Raw genomic sequence first — 18,876 nt, 5'->3', positions numbered from 1 at the left:
GCAGAATTCTTGATAAAGCCAATTTGCCTAGGTCATTGGTCTCCAAACTTGTCTGACAGCACAGGAGACACCCTTAGGCATATGATGCCAACATGGGTATATTTATTTAATAAATAAGTGACACAGTGTGCTACTGTACCAATGTATTATGAATATAAAAACAATTACCAAAAAATAAAAGATGATTTTGAGACAAGGATAAAAGGACAAAATAACCCATATTTTAAAACACACTTTAATATGCCATTTACTAAGAGTACCAATAAACCTCTTGGAAATTATTAAACCAAATGAGTTGCGATATTTTTAGTAAGAGCAGCAGGACTATCCTTACTTCCATTTTTGTAATGTAGGGACCTTTCATTGACTCGGGGACTTGACAGCAGCTCAGTTACAGCCTCAGTTTAGACACCAAAGTCTGCCAGAGCCCCAAAAGCCTCCTTCCAGAGATTCGAGGAACCAGAATGGAAGACACTTACCGCTGGAAACGGGAGAGACATTTCCCACTTTCTTCTACCACTGATGAACATTTTGCTAATGAAGCTCCATTTCCCCTAATGCCAAATAATGGCCCCTGCAACTAATCTTTAACAACCCAATTCACAATCCACTGAAATTTTCATTTACAGGGTTCTAGAGCAGATGAGAAAAACACTGTTCCTGGGTTAAGAGTGCAAAAATCGAAGTTTTTAATAGGGGATACATTCACATCATTTGGGGCAACAAAAATTACAGAATAATACAAATGATTAAAAACATCTGTTTTCAAAACGTCCTCTCCATGGTACAAATTTTTTGGAAAGAGGCTACTCTCTTGTTCTTTGTTAAAGTATCACCTTTACCTTGATGGATGATTAAGCATGTTGATTTTTCTTTTTTTCCCTGAATATCTTCTAAGGGCCTAGAGTTGGCAGTCATTTGTCATCAGAGGAAATTCTGGAAACACTTGACTTTTTGCAAATGCAGACTCTATGCCTCCTTAAGCTCAGTAAGCCCTTCCACTATTTTGCTACAAAATGCAACCCACAAAGATTTCCGTGGTCGCCGTGTGTCACCACGACATGCTGTCAAGGGCTGGCCAGTTGGGATCGCACTGCTGATTATGGTGAAGGGACCATAAACAGCAGCCTCGCTGTCCAACCCGAGGCGAGCGGTCAAGGCAAATACGGTTCTCTGCCTGGTGCCACGTTGAAAAGCCATTTACAACTGGGACTGTAAATAGCACTGTGGCAAGAAAGACAATGCTGGTAACTTGTTCTTGACTCACAGGAATATTAAAGAAGGATGGACGTGAACAAAGCTGGGAAGACTTGATTCGCCCAAGGAAATGCATTGTTCGAGGTGTAGTAAGATAACTTCTTAAATTTCACTGACATTGCTGTCTTAATACTGCTTTTCTAATAAATAACTCCCCTGCGAAGCATCAGGAAGATGAACAGACTTGTAGTGTTCTGGGTGCCGTGCCCCTTTCATTAGCTCAAAAGACAAGCAACTCTCTCAAGTTAACCAAAAAAATTGCTTCCCGGGGAATGAATCTCATTGGAAACCTAGTACTTCTTGTTCTTTCTCTTTCTTTTCCTTTCCCAACACCTGTCTGGAACCCAAACTCTTCCTCGCCTTTCTGCTACAGTTGAAACCAAGTCAGAAAACCGAGGTCAGAAGCCAAGTGTGGGACTTCCCTGATGGTCCAGGGACAAAGACACAGAGCACAGCCCCAGGGCAGGCGGCCCGGGTTCGACCCCACATTCTGCAAACTGAGAGTCTGCATGCCACAAGTCAAGATCCCGCGTGCCGCCACGAAGACTGAAAGATCCCACATGCCGCAACCAAGAGTCCGCGCAGCCAAGTACACAAATTAAAAAGATGAAAGAAAGAAGCCCAGCATTTAGGAGCCCAGTTAGCAGGCTCCCTTCCCAGGAAGGATGGAGCGGAGGCTACCAGCCTGTGCACCCCAGGGATGGTCTTTGTGCCTGCAGCGCTGGCCTCAGGAGCCTCGCTCCAGCCAAGGGGCTGGGGGAACCCCATGGGGACTCGGGGAAGGCAATCATCACGTTCCCTTGTCGGAAAAGGAGCCTACAGGTGCCGCTGCAGCCCCCACAATGCGAGAAGGCCCCAGCAGGCCACAAGTCTTCTCCAGACAGAAACAACTGCGCCTAATGCCGACTTCTTGCCCATTTGCAATTCACTGCCAACCCTTAGGTCCAAAAGGAAAAACAAACTATCTGCCTGGAGGAAGAAAAAATCCCCACTGTTCCTTGGACCATATCATATAACCATATGCTTATTTCAGGAAAGGCAGTGAATTAGCCATGTTCTTTTAAAAAGTGTAGTGATACAGTCTTGCCAGCAATGGGGCGGCGGGGGTGGAGGTGGGCAGGGGGGCGGGGAGAGGAGAGGAAAAGTGAAAGTCAAGCTGCTACAAGATAATGACTGAACATTTTTGCTGGGGAAAAAAAAAATGTATTTGACTATGTTATTCCTCTTCCATTCCCTAAAGAGACTGAGAGAGAATCTATGTTTTTTAAGAACTAAAATTTTCCAGTTAGAAGACAAGCCATAATTTATATCTTTTTTCCCTACTTTAACTTGTAATAACTCGGCCTCTGCTGTATTTTCTTTGTTAAAAGGGACCAAAACTAAAAAACTGTTTCCATTTTTCAATAAGCTTCAGTTCAGTTCATTTCATTCGCTCAGTCGTGTCCGACTCTTTGCAATCCCATGGACAGCAGCACTCCAGGCCTCCCTGTCCATCATCAACTCCCGGAGTTCACTCAAACTCATATCCATCGAGTTGGTGATGCCATCCAGCCATCTCATCCTCTGTTGTCCCCTTCTCCTCCTGCCCCCAATCCCTCCCAGCATCAGGGTCTTTTCCAATGAGTCAACTCTTTGCATAAGGTGGCCAAAGTACTGGAGTTTCAGCTTCAGCATCATTCCTTCCAAAGAAATCCCAGGGCTGATCTCCTTCAGAATGGACTGCTTGGATCTCCTTGCAGTCCAAGGGACTCTCAAGAATCTTCTCCAACACCACAGTTCAAAAGCATCAATTCTTCGGCACTCAGCTTTCTTCACAGTCCAACTCTCACATCCATACATGACTACTGGAAAAACCATAGCCTTGACTAGATGGACCTTTGTTGACAAAGTAAAGTCTCTGCTTTTCAATATGCTATCTAGGTTGGTCATAACTTTCCTTCCACGGAGTAAGCGTCTTTTAATTTCATGACTGCAATCACCATCTGCAGTGATTTTGGAGCCCCCAAAAATAAAGTCTGACACTTTTTCTACTGTTTCCCCATCTATTTCCCATGAAGTGATGGGACCAGATGCCATGATCTTCGTTTTCTGAATGTTGAGCTTTAAGCCTACTTTTTCACTCTCCTCTTTCACTTTCATCAAGAGGCTTTTTAGTTCCTCTTCACTTTCTGCCATAAGGGTGGTATCATCTGCATAGCTGAGGTTATTGCTATTTCTCCTGCCCATCTTGATTCCAGCTTGTGCTTCTTCCAGCCCAGCATTTCTCATGGTGTACTCTGTATATAAGTTAAATAAGCAGGGTGACAATATACAGCCTTGACGTACTCCTTTTCCTATTTGGAACCAGTCTGTTGTTCCATGTCCAGTTCTAACTGTTGCTTCCTCACCTGCATATAGGTTTCTCAAGAGGCAGGTCAGGTGGTCTGGTACTCCCATCTCTTTCAGAATTTTCCACAGTTTCTTGTGATCCACACAGTCAAAGGCTTTGGCATAGTCAATAAAGCAGAAATAGATGTTTTTCTGGAACTCTCTTGCTTTTAACATGATCCAGCGGATGTTGGCAATTTGATCTCTGGTTCCTCTGCCTTTTCTAAAACCAGCTTGGACATCTGGAAGTTCATGGTTCACGTACTGCTGAAGCCTGGCTTGGAGAATTTTGAGCATTACTTTACTAGCATGTGAGATGAGTGCAACTGTGTGGTAGTTTGAGCATTCTTTGGCATTGCCTTTCTTTAGGATTGGAATGAAAACTGACCTTTTCTAGTCCTGTGGCCACTGCTGAGTTTTCCAAATTTGCTGGCATATTGAGTGCAGCACTTTCACAGCTTACAGATCCCTAATTTTCAAGAGACACAACCTAAGGAGGTCTGGGGCGAGGCTGTAACTCAGTCAGGACCCCAGCAACCTGTGCAAAGCAAGAGGTGATACTGAGGAGGGGTTGAGGGTCACATAGACCTGGGTCTCATCCCAGCTCTATCACTTTCAGGAGAGCAACCCTGGGCAGGCCCCTTCTCCATGGGATCGCGTGCCCTCAAACCCACACGTCTGTTGGGAGGGCAGTAAGCAGAGTGGTATGGAGAGGATTCTAGAAGGCCCAGCAGACAGCAAACAACAAAGGGAAACTCTTACTGTTTGAAGACAACTAAGCCTCAAATTATTGAATTCATCCTTAGCTAAACTGAAAGCTAAAACCAAGGGATATGAGCTTTCAACAGCAGGAGACTTGAGAGATTACTGACTTAAGTTTTTGTTCTGAGGCTATGAGAATACGATGCCCCGGGCTGGCCTTTACATTTTCTTAAAGAGATATGGATAAGGCTGGCAAATATTTATCAGACACTGTCTTGAAGGTGATAGCCACGACGGAAGCAGAGGTCCTGGCCTGTCACATGTGCTCCTGCACTGAAACGTCTCAGAAATGGAGCGGCATCGTTATCAGATCCCCTCCCGGGGCCATGAGACTCTGAGCACGACGCTTGGTTGTGTACAACCTCTAACCGTGAGACGCATATGACTTGCTTACATGCATGTTATGGAAAATTCCACTACTTCACTGTATGCTGCTTATAAGAAACTGAGTTTTAAAATATTTAATCCACTAACACTGACGTTATTGATCTTGTTCTAATGAACTCGACCGGTATAAGCACTGTTCAGACCCTCTTGGAGTTGGGAAAAAATCACTTCTTTTCCTCCGTGAATCAATAATGATACAAATAAACTATAAATCGCCGTTAAAGCAAAAACATGTTGAAAACAGAACGCAGAACAGAAATCTGTTCTCTCGACACTCCTGTTGCCGCCAGCGCGCCGTCACCAATATTGCTGTGACGAGGCAGCTGGTAACGCTGGCCGGGGTCCTCCTCAGGGAGCCCCCATCCCCCTTTCTCAGAGAGAGACACTGAGCTCCCCGAGGTGACCACCCGCGCGGCTGGCCAACACTATCTGTCCACCCTAAAGCCTACCATGTGGGGCCCTTTCGGCATGAGGGCTCCAGGGCCCTGAGGGGCCTCTCCAGCCCCTCAGTCCTGGCACGTAACAACTCAGGTGAAACCCAAGCCTGGGTCCCCAAGAGACTGCAGGGAAGTTCAGGCCCTCTTCTCAGGGGAGGGGGCCCCTGCCTGGGGCGTGCATGGGTCCCACTACAACTCTGCGAGGACCTGTTTCACAGCAGGGTGCACTGAGGACAGAGAGGGGACGTCACACAAACCGGTCACGCTGGGACAGAGGCTGGACCCAAGCGACCCCGGGGCCCAGCCAGCTGCACCCCGCCTCCCCCGCCCACGGGCGCGCCGTGACCTTTCCTTCTCCTGGGCTCTGCGTGCACATCGCGGGCTGGGGAGCAGGCCACGGAGACGTTGACAAGGGATTGGCTGCGGCTACCGGCTGCGGGTGATAGAGCTCGTGTTCCCAGGCAGGCGGCATATGACTCATTCCACTAAAATCAATATCGTTACACTCATCCTCTGGGAAGTATTCAGCCAGCTGTAAATTTAACCATCCTGACTTGAAGTTAACAAGAGCAGGAGCTTGCTAACTTTCAGATCAAACTCCGCAGATCAGAAACAAGGGCTGCCTTGGGCAAGCCGAGCTGAGTCCTGGGGAGGGGTCCAGGCCACAGCCAGACAGGCCCACGTCTGCACACTCTCCACGGATAAGCTGGAGGCCCTTGGATCAGCTGGCAATCCTCTTGGATCTGTGGGCTCCCGGTACAAGGAATCAGGATAACAGATCTGACCTTCAGAGGCTGTTCTGAGAATTAGAGAGAATGCAGGTAAGACAGAGAGCCCCAGACAAATGACAGGCCTGCAGACAGTAGCTGCAGCAGCAGTCGTAGTAGTAACAGAAGAAATGGCAGTAGTTGTAGAACTTTCTCTTACATCAAGCTTGGCCACTGCGTTTAATTAACTGGACAGGGCTGCATTTTCCAAACTTAAAAAAAAAAAAATAGTTCTCCACTTGCAGAAAGAAAGGGTCCATCCCAAAGGTATAACTTGAGTTGGTTTTCTGGGACTCGGAGGTCACCGCCAGGACATGAACAAGCCATGACCGTGTTTAGGCTCCGGGGTCAATCAATGGAGGTCATCCTACCTGCGAAGGGAGCCAATCTTCAGGGCAATTGCAATTAGACACCCACAGAGATAAAGCCACCACTGCTGTGCAATAACAGCAATGAATGAAATAGCACCGTTGATTAAAAACCACCTTTGATTTATCCAGAGGGCTAGCATGAGCTTAACTAGCGGATGACAAGATGAACGTCTGTGGAGGCGGGGAGGGGCCTCAGAGGCACATTCCAAGCGTGAGATACGGGGCTGGCGGGGGCCTACTCAAGCTTGGCAGCATCCGATTTCGTACATGTCCACAGTTAGGGTCAGCTTCTCACCCCAAAGCTGTGTGGAAAGAAGGGGAGAAATCAAGGTTGGGACTAGAGAGAGATACTCCTGCGAGCGGAAGAGAAGAGCGTGGGCGGGAACGGGGACAGGTGCCTGGATCGGGGGGGGCACAGCCTCCATGTCCGGGTCTAGGGCCAGAGGAGTGATGACGCGAATGTGCCCACACCCTCGGGAGCGCCGCATCCATGCCCACTGGCAGAGGCCGTCCTGCTCTCCACGGGCACGGGGGAATCGCTTAACCAGGGCCCTCTGAGATGCTCTAGAAAACAGTCAAGGTGCTGAAAAGCCGGGGACAGAGACACCCAGGCCCCTCGGGGCAGCGCCGCTCTGCAGGCTGTGGCCCCACAGGGAGCCTCCCCTTGGGCCCCTGCTCCAGAGCTGAGCGAGCCCCTGACACTCTCCTTGGGTCTTTTAATTTGGAGGCTTCTCACCCCTTCCTCTGCCAAGTGTTCTAAAATCATCAGGGCAAACACTCCTGCTGGAATGCTGGCTGTCGATAGCCAGAGAAGCATCATGCAGCCAGTCACTTCATCAGAGGGATGAGTCCGGATCCGTCTGGGCGCGGCTCCTGCCCAGAGGCCCGCACCCCCCCACCCACCCCCGCCCCGAGTTATCCTCTACTCGGCAGGTGGGGAGCCGGCTGCCCGGGAGAGGGCCAAGCAGGCTCTCCTGGACTCAGTTTACACAAACTGTTGGCCCGCAGCCCAGAAACAGACGTGGTGAGGGCACCCACTCCTGCCCTTCAACCGCCAAAGCCTCTGCCAGTCTCATGGGTTGGAGCTGAACCCCAGTTCTGTCACTGCAGGTCACCAAACACACCAGGCCTCGGTGTCTGAGTCAATGAAATGGGGATAAAAATATCTCACTGACTAGCTAGTGTGGAGACTAAATACATAATAAGCAGAGGGCCTACTATCCACTTATTCATTTCAGCTTGATACAGGCCAAACAGGGTGCCGGAAACCAGGGCTAGAGGGCCCGTGGCCTGGCCCACCATGAGCGCCTGGCCACTTTGCCATTCCCTTCTTCCATGTTTCTGCAATGGAGGCCCCAATCATGATGCAAAAACAAGGGAGGCACCAGAAGACACTTTCTAGAAAACAAGAGCAATGATTATTGGTGGGGCCAGTTCCGGAGCCACTTGGGCCCACAAACTCATGCCAGGGGACACAGCCCAGAGCAGGAAAAGCCAGGGAGGGGCTGGGGACAGCAAGGCTGTGGGTGGTGGGGTCTGAGCAAAGAGGACACCCACCCCAAAGAAAGGGCAAGTGCCAACCCATGACAAGCAGAAAGCTGCTACCCCCCACCAGGCCATCCTGTCACGGAGAAGGAAAAGATGGAGGAGCAGCTAGGAGACCCTGAAAGGTGGTCTTCCCGCCCATCTGCCCCCTAGACTCACACGTGGGATCAAGGGCCACGCTAGGGAGCCAGCTCGGGGCCTCTTGGGAGGTTCTCAGAACTGAGCCACCAAAGCTGCCCCGTTCAAAGAAATCACCCAGCAGCTGGGTCCGGATGCTCAGAGGAACAAGGCCGTCATTTGCCACCTTCTGTCAGGCCTCGTAGGGCAGGGATGCAGCGGGGCAGGAGCTGCTTTGCTGAGTGGCCTCCATGCAGCAGGCACTCTGTACATGTGATCTCAGCTATGCCCCTCGACAAGCCCACCCACTGGGCACTGTTACCCAGTTCACAGATGCAGAAAGAGAGCTCAAGGACCCTCCCCCAAGGACACCCAGCTTGCACCCCACCCAAGTTCCTTCAGTCCCACCGTACTGCCTCCAGTATCCAGGAGCCAGGACCAGGTAGCACTGCCCGGATGCCCCAGACGAGCTGGTCACACATCGGGAGAGCTGACCGGGCACAGGAAGGAGAATAAGGGATCCCGACCACCCAGCGCCCTGGGGCTCCAGGGAAACGACCACCTCCTTTGCAGCCAACAAATGCATGCCAAGTCTGATGCCTCACCAGCCAGGCTGGGGGCTGGAATCTGCAAGAAACCAGCACCACTTGGAACTGAACAAGCACAAGCTTGCCGGGGGGTTCCGAGGAGACAGGCTGACTTGCTATGCCGGACACTGGCTCATAAAGAGGGAGACGCTCGCGCCCTGGCGGAGTCGACCAGCGCTCCCCGAGACCGCCTCAGCCGAATGCATCAGAGACGTTTTGTTATGAAGATTACAGACTGAAACGAGAGCACCAAAAATAATTAATCTGTGAGTAGATTTTATTTAAGTGTTGATTCATGGGTGTTCTATAAGCCAACAGCCCGTCAGAACTATAAATTAACGAGATAAAATGTGGCTGGCCCTCCGTATTTCAGGCCGGGTATTGACGTTTCCGAATCCACAGATTTTTAACTGTATTGATTGAGGACACCAGGATAAATGGCCTTGGCGCCAAATTCCCATTAGCGACAATGGGCACCGAGTGACTAATTCCCAGAGCGCGGCGGTGAGAACGCCCTGTGTTGCCTTCTCCTGGCAGGGAGTTCTAATTAGATTGAAATGAAAAAGCCAAATCACCAAGGGCGGAAAGAGGCAGATCAAGTGAAAAGGAAGATCAGACTTGGTGGCGAGAAAGGACAAGAGAAGTCAAATGAGGTCGCAAGCCACGGGGACTGCAGGCTGAGAACATCCCCACACGCGCTGGGCCAGGGCACGTGGAGCCCCCAGCCCACCCCGCGGCCCCCGTGAACCCAGCCCTGCCCAACAAGCGCCAGCCTCAGCTCGGCCTCGTCCACACATCTGCTGAGCAGCTGCTCGAGCCGGCCTTGGCTGGGTGACGGAGACCCAGGGACCACCAGGACAGGCACCCCCCTTCTCAGGGAGCTCCCACACTAAGCGGAGGGGGGGGTCGGACCCAGAAACCCAACAACCCCTCAACAGTAAAGGCCCCGCCCAGGAGCTAGAGGGCTTCCCCAAGGGCAAGGGCAAACCCCTGGCCCCTACCTGCCCCCCTCAAAGCACAGAGCACGTGCATGCTGCTCACCAACGCAGCCCCAGCACCAGGGCCTGCATACAGCTGGTGCTCAATAAGTAACAGCTAAATGAATGAGAGGGGGCCTTCAAGAGGCGAATCAGGTGGTGAGCCCATTCCCAGCAGAGGAGTGCAAAGTGCCCCCTCACCACCCAGAGTGGACAGCAAGGCCCGGAGCCGGGCCAGACCTCCCTCGTCCCACCCCACACACCGCAGCTGGGGAGCAGACCACATTCCCTCCAGCATGGTCCAGCACAGACCGGGTGGGGCGGGCATATTCCCCTCCTGCGGCTCCCACCGTACCGTGGGTCACACCCACCGCCAGGGAGACCTGCCATGACTCCCTCCTGCTCCAAGCTCAGCAATGGCCCCCAACCACCACCTGCTGTGGCAGCCCCTAACTCGGCAGGCGGGAGGCCTTCCAGAAGGCCTGAACACGTCTGAACCCCCGACACTCGCTCACACCCACACTCACACCCAGAGACCGTGGCAGGGCCTGTTTAACATCTGTTGACTAAGGAGACAGATCGTGACAAAGGGCCACTAGGAATTCACTAATGTCGTCAAACCAACTTACATTTGATTAACCCGCCAGCATCACCTGCGTGTGAAACTCATCCCATCTCCACTCTTGGGCAGGCGACGCAGGCACCCGTGGGTGCTCAGTGATGCTGGTCTGGGGAGCAGTATGTGGGGAAGGAATGCCCCATGGTCTAGGAAGCGTGTGGGGCTGGAGCTCCCATTCTTGCACCCCCAGACTCACCTCCCCCAGCTCCCTGCACCCCACACTGCCACACACACCACATGGTTCATGCTCCCATGATGGATCCATCCTCGTTCCATCTGCTGAGACTCCACTTCCCTCCTCCTCACCAGCTCCCCTCCATCCTGCTTCTCTGTCTCCCCTATTCCTGTATCAGCTTGGGCCCCACTTCTTCAAGGAAGCCTTCCTTGATCTTCCAGGCTACATCATCTCAGCCCTTCACTGTTCTCTGGGACTCTCTGCACGTCTGTCTTCCCCAGCAGATGGGAGCTTCTCCAGGGTGGATCCTGGGGCTTGTTCACCTCTGTGTCTCCAATACCAAGCATGGCTTCCTGGATCCACGGGCAACACAGTGTAGCAGTCAGGCCACCAGCCTCAGAGCCTGGTAGACGGGTGATCATCCTGGCTCGGCCACTGTCTGGCTGTGCCTCTGGGCTGCGTGACAAAGGGGACTCTGGAGGAGCCAGTCTCAAGGAGTAAGTGGGGCCTTACCCCAAATGGAAGGCTACAGAAGACCCTGCACACAGCAGGTACTTGGCGACAGTACCTCCTGCTGTCGTTGACTCAACGGTCACCATCACCCAGCGGTACCAAACCCCTGGAGCCGCAGCTCCCTCTCGGCCCGGACGGGCTCCCAGGAAGGTCACAGTCTGAGGAGCACACACACCCAGCATGGTGGAATGGGCATGGAGTCTGCAGTGGCACAGGTGTGGCTCCAAACCCCACCTTCCAGACAGCCCGGAGGGCCCGAGCCAGTCCCTCGCCCCTCCGAGCCTCAGTTTCATCACCTGGGAAATGGGGAGAATGGTGGCTGGCAGGATCGATGTGTCAGAAGCAAAGCCTGAAACACTGCACCCACCGCCCTCACAGCTGTCAGGCTGCTCAGCACCCCTACCGACTGACGGCCACCAGGGCTCAGTCACAGGCGCTGCAAGGCACCCACAAGGCCACCCTGCACGACCCAGCAGGAGACAAGGACACTCAGGGTAAGGAACAGACCGCTGCATCTGAGCCGCAGGGCAGAGTGAGGGCCCAAGCTCTGGGGGTGCTCACCCCCGTTTGCTGGGCTCTGGGAGAGGCCCGGGCCCCAGCACCTCCCCAGCTGAGCCAGGCAGGCAGGGGCATCCCGGGGACCAGTGTGAACCCAGGCCTCCCCTCCTGGCCTTAGCAGCAGTACCCAGCAGAAAGTGAGCCAGGAGGAAGCCAGGGAGGCACCAAGGGCAGCCAGCCTGGGGTCAGGGGGAGAGGCTGGAAGCCAGCTCCGTCCTCATCAGAGAACCACGGCCAGGCCCGTGGCGCTTCCAGTGCCTGCCGCCCAGGAAAGCTGGGGAGTGGAAAAGTTCCCTCACTGACTTCTCTCTCCTTCTCGCCTTGCTTGTCAAGCACCCCCTAAGGACTCAGCCAGCACAAATCCATCTCACCCAGAGGCCTGCGCGGGGCAGGCGGGCATGAAAGCAGAACTCGTTTGCAGACTTCCCTTATGAGCTGGAATCGTTCCTTACAGCCTTTCAACGGTAATGAATTGACAGGAATTCTAAACTGATTCCAACCAAAGGACACTATGATAAAGCTAAATCTATTTCAGTACAAATTGCATGTCAGAAGTTGATTAAAAAGCCACCTCTTTATCCAGCCCCACAGCTTGAGGCCGAGACAACCTTGGGGCTCTGCCCTCCGGGCGAGTTGGCCAAGGCCTACCATGAACCTCTCTGTGGAGAGGCTCCGTTTCAGCCAAATGGCCTGGAAACACACTCACCAAGCTGCGTCTCCCCTGATCCCAGGTGCCCCAGCCCTGAAAATGTCTGCAGCTTGTGGCCACAGGATTCTGCCCCTGCGCCCCAAGCTGGCCAGGAGAAGCCTCCCCAGAGAGAACGATGGCTCAGCTGCCAGCTCAGAGAAGGAGGCGCCTCAGGGGAAGGATACAGAGAAACATACCTGTCTCGAGGTCTGTGAGGTGCAGGGCGAAGTCAAAACCGCCGCTGAGGATGCGCTGGCCACAGGGGGACCACCGGGCGGCCCGCACTGCCTCGCTGTGCAGGGAGTAGGTCTGCAAACAGCTCCCTGAGTCCACGGCGTTCCACACCTACGAGGCAAACCGAGATACATGTCATGAACGGGACCCTGACCTCAGGGGCTCAGCTGGGCCCCTCTGCACGGGGAAGACGCTCCCACAGTGGAACCAGACTCCCAATATTTGACCATCCAAACAGTATCTAGATGTGAAATTCTCTTGGTGGAAATATAATAAGGCCTTGGAACTGGCAAGTCACGAGGGAGCCGTTCCCAAAATTTTTTCTGGGGTTAACGGAGCCCACAAGGAAACAGCCTGTCCTGTGCCCTGCCATGCACCTGCCCAGCCCCTCTCACCTGCTTCACACCTGCTCGCCACCAAAAAGTTCCAGCCCAGTCTTGCCTGTACCTGTGACATCTGTCCTCTGAGACAGGACTTTATGAGCCCCGCAGTGGACCGACAGCAGGCCAGGCCATCTGCATGTGTCCCTCTTTAAGACTAAAATTCAAACTAGAGCCTGCCACACCGGTGCCTGCAATCAGGCCAGCAGCAGACAACCTGCCCGAGGGGCACACTGTCCTTTTTTCTGGGAGAGAAGGTACCACCCCTCACTGGCCCCCTGCTCTCCGTGAAGAGTGATGCTCATGGCAGAAAGGCCTGTGTACACTTAATGACCTCTGAAATGTGTTTTTAAGCCCTCAAGTACAGAACTGAACATTCCAAGAGCAGGGACCATTCGGGCGTGAAAGAGCTGCATTTGGCTTCCCACCAGCTCTTGCAGCAAACTCTGCCAACCACCATGAGCCCCCGGGGAAAGGCTAGCAAGCAAGGAGCCTGAGCAGGCTAGCCGTAGTCCTGACACAGGGAGGTGCTCAATAGTACAAGTATCCCCCTCTCTGGTGTCACCCCAGGAAGACGGGGACACTCTCACCGACCCTCTGAGCTGGGTCAGAGGCGTGAACACAAGAGCCGGAAGGCACCTGCCGTGCCTCCCAGGTGACGCTGCGGCTCGCAGGCCATGCGGCCTGGCCAAGAAGCTTGGCTTCTCCTGGCCTCAGTCTCCACCTCCACACGACGCGGGTAGGCAGGGCCCCAGCCCGGGCAGCAGTGGTGGGGAACAAGAGAGGGCGGGGCACGCTGCGGCCTGCCTGGCACCCAGCAGGAGCTGCGGTGCTGGAGGCTGTGTTTTCTTGAGGCGTGTAGAGCATGTGGTTTTTAACAGCAGGATTCCCTGACCCTCTCTTATTTCCTTAATAAGAGTAAACCCAAAGCATGCCCACGCGCATCCACAAACTGGATGTGAGCAATAACCTCCCCTTTCAAGATGAGAAAACTCACCCTGTCACACTCTGAAGGTTCTCAAAATGCATAGGATCAGAGTTCTGAAAGCGTTATTTCCCAGGCACATGTAAATGTCTAAGATTAAGAAAACAAGAGGTCAACAGTGGCCTTCGAAGGATGTTGAGAAACCTCAGTTCCTTTCTTCCTTGTGAGGGGTCAACAGCTGGGGTTTCAGACTGAAAAGCAAAATCCAGCAGCATTTACATTTAGAAATATGAACAGAAATAACAGGGGAGGCAGCCAGAAGACTTCAAAGTGAAGTGGGAATTCATGGCGGAAAGGCAGAGCACAGGGAACTGCTGGTTTTTCAAAACTATGTACAAGTGTGACTTGAATAGAAAAAACGAAATTAATGAACTAGCTCTACAGGGCTATAATCCTGAATACATAAGACAATACACACTGCCGCATATATTCAGTACAACGTCATCTCAGCTTTAAAAGCACATAAAAACACCACCTCACAGCCATTAGAATGGCTTCTATTATTTAAAAAAAAAAAAAAAAAGAAAGGAGAAGAAGGTAAGTGTTGGCAAAGATGTGGACAAATCAGAACCTTTGTCCATTGTTGATGGAAATGCAAAATGGTCTGGCCACGAGAGGGGAAAAAAGTATAGCAAAACCTCAAAAAATTAAACACAGAATTATAATATGAACCAGCAATTCCACTGGTGTATACATGCTCAAAAAAGTAAAACCACGGTCTCAAAGACATATTTGTACCCCAGTGTTCATAGCTATTGAAGGATGAGGCTGTGTTCCCTCCCTGTAGTTTGGCCTGAGGCCAAACTGCGGTAGGGATAAGGGTGGTAATGGTGACCTCCTTCAAAAGGGCTTACACCAGAACTGTTGTATTCAGTGCCCCTGACCCCATGGCAGCCACTCAACCCACGCCTCCACCGGAGACTCACAGGCAAGTCTGGCTCAGTCTCTTGTGGGGCCACTGCTCCTTTCTCCTGGGTCCTGGTGCACACAAGGTTTTGTTTGTGCCCTCCAAGAGGCTGTTTCCCCAGTCCTGTGGACGTTCTGTATTCAAATCCCACTGGCCTTCAAAGTCAAATTCCCTGGGGGTCCTCAGTCCCTTTGCCAGATCCCTACACTGGGAAATCTGTTGTGGGCCCTAGAACTTTCACAACAGTGACAAAAATCACTGCAGCTGGTGACTGCAGCCATGAAGTTAAAAGACACTTGCTCCTTGGAAGAAAAGCTATGACCAACCTAGACAGCACATTAAAAAGCAGAGACGTGACTTTACTGACAAACGTACGTCTAGTCAAAGCTATGGTTTTTCCCGCAGTCATGTATGGATGTTAGAGTTGGACCATAAAGAAAATTGAGTGTCAAAGAATTTATGCTTTTGAACTGTGGTGTTGGAGAAGGCTCCTGAGAGTCTCTTGGACTGCAAGATAAAACCAGTCAATCCTAAAGGAGATCAGTCCTGAATATTCATTGGAAGGACTGATGCTGAAGCTGAAGCTACAATCTTTTGGCCACCTGATGTGAAGAACTGACTCATTTGAAAAGACCCTGATGCTGGGAAAGATTGAAGCCAGGAGGAGAAGGAGACGACAGAAGATGAGATGGTTGGATGGCATCACCAACTCAATGGACATGAGTTTGAGAAGGCTCCGAGAGTTGGTAATGGACAGGGAGGCCTGGCGTGCTGAAGTCCATGGGGTTGTGCTGCAGTCCGTGGGGTCACAGAGAGCTGGACCCGACTGAGCAACTGAACTGAACTGGACTGAATGTCCATAGCTGCATTCATTATTCACAACAGTCAAAAGATGGAAGCAACCCCAGAGTCCACTGATGAATAAATGGATAAACAAAAGGCGATCTATATATATACATATATATCACACACATGTACACTTACACCGTGGAATATTACTATCTTAAGAAGAAATGAAATTCTGACACATCCCACCATATGGATAAACCCTGAAGACCTCACGCTGAGTGAAGTGAGCCAGTCACAAAAAGTATAATCTCACATACAAGAGGTTCCGAGAGCAGTCAAAAGCATGGTAGAAAGTAGGGCAGTGGTCACCTGGGACTGCCGAGAGGGGAAAATGGGGACCATGTTAACGGGAACAGAGTTTCAATTTTGCAAGATGAGTTCTGCAGATGCGCGGTGGTGATGGCTGTACAACAACGTGAATGTACTTAGATTTGTTGTTGTCTAGTCACTAAGTGCTGTCTAACTCTTTTGTGACCCCATGGACTGTATAGCCCAACAGGTTTCTCTGTCCACAGGATTTCCCAGGCAAGAATACTGGAGTGGGTAGCCATTTCTTCCTCCGGGGGAATCTTCCTGACCCAGGGATCAAACCTAGGTCCATTGGGAGTGCGGAGTCTTAGCCACTGGACCACCAGGGAAGCTACCTTAATGCCAATGAATCTACACTGAAAAATGGCTACATTGGTAAATCTTATGTGTATTTCATCATCATTTTAAAAACAAACAGGAGGGACTTCCCTGGTGGTCCAGAGGCTAAGACCCCACACTCCCAATGCAGAGGACCTAGGTTTGAGCCCCAGGCAGGGAATTAGATCCCACATGCCTCAACCAAGACCCAGCACGGCCAAATAAATAAATTAAAAAGTATTTTTAAATATTTTAAATAAATAAAAACTCACATAAAGCAAAACTCTATCATGTTTAGTTGCACACTTGGAATAAGACTATAAAAATATTCATGGAAGGCCTTTCCTGGTGGTCCAGTGGTTGAGATTCTGCATTTCCACTGCAGAGGGCACAGGTTGGATCCCTGCTCAGGGAGGAAGATCCCACAGGCCTCCCAACCAAAAAAATAAATTCAAAAAGAAAATACACATGGAGAGACTGGTTGCTTCTAGAAATGGGGGGCGAGGGGCAGGGCTGGGGGAAGGGAGCTGTAAATACTACGCTGTATTTCCCCTAAAGAGAGGCAGAGAGAGGGTCAGAAAATGAATGTGCTCTACAGCAAATGTGCCCAAATGCTCCCATCTATTAAATGCATTCATTTACTTATTCATTCAACAAACATCTCCTGAGTACCAGACGCTGGAGCGGGAGGGAGGGGAAGGAGGAGGAGGAGAGGGTAGATGGGAATCCCAATCAAAGAGAGAAGAGACTCTGAACTCTGTGATGCCAAGGCCAAATCAGCGACCAGAGAGGCCTGATTTCTCGGCCACCGCCTCCTGAACCAGTCGTGGAAACACATTTCAGGAAATCCATCCGTCCCTAAACTGCCCAACAACTTCCCTCCCAAGTGAAAAATGCGTACTCGGCTCTCCTGGTTGATATATACACAGCGATAGCATCAGAATCAATGCAGACCAGTCAGCCGCTTCTCAAGGTACCCGGAGTGAAGGAGAGAAGAATCTTTGCTAATCGCTCTCCCTAATTGAATTTAATGTTCACTGTCAAGTTTTAAAGATTAATTCCCAAACACCGCAGCAGCCTGACATGTGTACCTTTCTTCAATTAAGTAATTAAGAGATCCCAATCTACCTCCGTGGAATTAAGGAGTTAAGGCTTCTGTCAAATGTGCTAAGATGACTTGATGTATTAACTGCAGACATTCTATGTGTCCAACGATAGTCAGATTTAGAGAGAATATGACAAGTGAAATGTGCTGTAGCTTTCTCATCCCACATTTCCTGGGGTTTCCGTCTCCTGGTTCCTGAGATGTGGCCCCACCAGGAGCTCCCCCTAGTCTCTCGAAACCGATTGCTTCAGCCACAGGTCATGTTCTTTCGGTCTGTCTGCCTGCCTTTTGTTCTTTGTTATAAAACAAATACAATCTCCATTTAAAAATACCCAAATTCTACAAAAGTACTGAAAGGAAAACCCCGTAGGAATCAACAATAGGACTGCTGTTTCTCTGATGACATTGGAAATAGTTGTGTTCTGTGAAATTTAAAAAAAAGAGAGAGAGAGAGAGAGAGGAAACACAAAGAAAAAAATAAGAATCTGCCATCCTCCCACCACCTGGAGACCACAGTTTCAGACTTCCGGGTGAATCTTCGTTTGGCCTGGTCCTGCCAGCTCCTGCCTTGTGGCTCTTCCTGGTTTTCAGCCCCAGCTCCTGGCCTCCAGTCCATCCTTGACAGCCCTTGCTGCCCTCCAGGATATCATTTGAGAGACCACCATCAGGCTTGCACAGCTTAGCAAATTCCTGTGCAGTCAGTGACCAAGCCTTCACCATGCCATTTACTGGCAAAAGCTTTGGGAATCCTTCAGGGTAAGTGTGTTCAAGGGCTGGGATTGTGCTGAATCCACCAACTAATTTGGGGAGATGACTTAACAACACTGAGTCTTCTGATCCGTGAACAGGATATATGGCTCCTTTTAGTTAATTTATCTTGCTGCTGTTTAGTCACTAAGTCATGTCTGACTCTTGCAACCCAGCAGACTATAGCCCACCAGGCTCCTTTGTCCATGGTATTCTCCAGGCAAAAATACTGGAGTGGGTTGCCATTTCCTTCTCCAGGGAATTCTCCCAACCCAGGAATCATCTAAGCAATGGTTTAGAGTTTTCTGATAAAAAAAAAATCTTAGACATCTTTTGTCAAATTTATCCCTATTAATTTCATGTTTGGATGACATTATACACGGTATTTGAAATTTTTTCATTTCAGGTTCTTTTCTAATAGGCAGAAATACAATTAATTTTTGTATATTGACCTTGAATTCTGCAAACTTGCTAAACTATTAGCCCTAGAATCTTTTTCTGAACACTCAGTAGAATTTTCTACATGAACAATCATGTAGGTGAACAAAAATAATTTCACTTCTTCTTTTCCAATCTAGATATCATTTATTTCTTTTTCTTGCCTTATTGCACAGGCTATAATCTCCAGAACAATGCTGAATAGATGTGGCATGAGTGAACACCCCCGTCTTGTTCCTGACACTATGGGGAAAGCAATCACTCTTTATAGTTAAATAAGATGTTAGAGGTAGGGGTAGGAATGGGTGGGAGGTGGGAAGGAGATTCAAGAGGGAGGGGGACATATGTACACCTGTGGTTAACTCATGTTGATGTATGACAGAAATCCAGCCAATATCGTAAAGCAATCATCATTCAATTAAAAACAAATACAATAAAAAAAAAGAAAACAACAAAAAAGATGCTAGAGGTGATGTT

General features: G+C 50.5%; 1 protein-coding gene across 1 annotated transcript in view; it reads right to left on the bottom strand.

Moving 5' to 3' along the window:
* WDR25 (WD repeat domain 25) overlaps window positions 1-18,876 on the bottom strand; it is a 143,960-nt gene that overhangs the window by 45,613 nt on the left and 79,471 nt on the right. The window contains exon 3 of the mRNA XM_018066203.1: window positions 12,325-12,472. Coding sequence (XP_017921692.1) covers window positions 12,325-12,472 — 148 coding nt within the window. The remainder of the gene's footprint in view (window positions 1-12,324; window positions 12,473-18,876) is intronic.

This window comes from Capra hircus, chromosome 21 (assembly GCF_001704415.2).
Source record: "Capra hircus breed San Clemente chromosome 21, ASM170441v1, whole genome shotgun sequence".
In the NCBI taxonomy this organism is placed as follows: Eukaryota; Metazoa; Chordata; class Mammalia; order Artiodactyla; family Bovidae; genus Capra; species Capra hircus.
The sequence above is the reverse complement of the archived record's forward strand: the minus strand, read 5'-3'. Positions and strand labels throughout refer to the sequence as shown.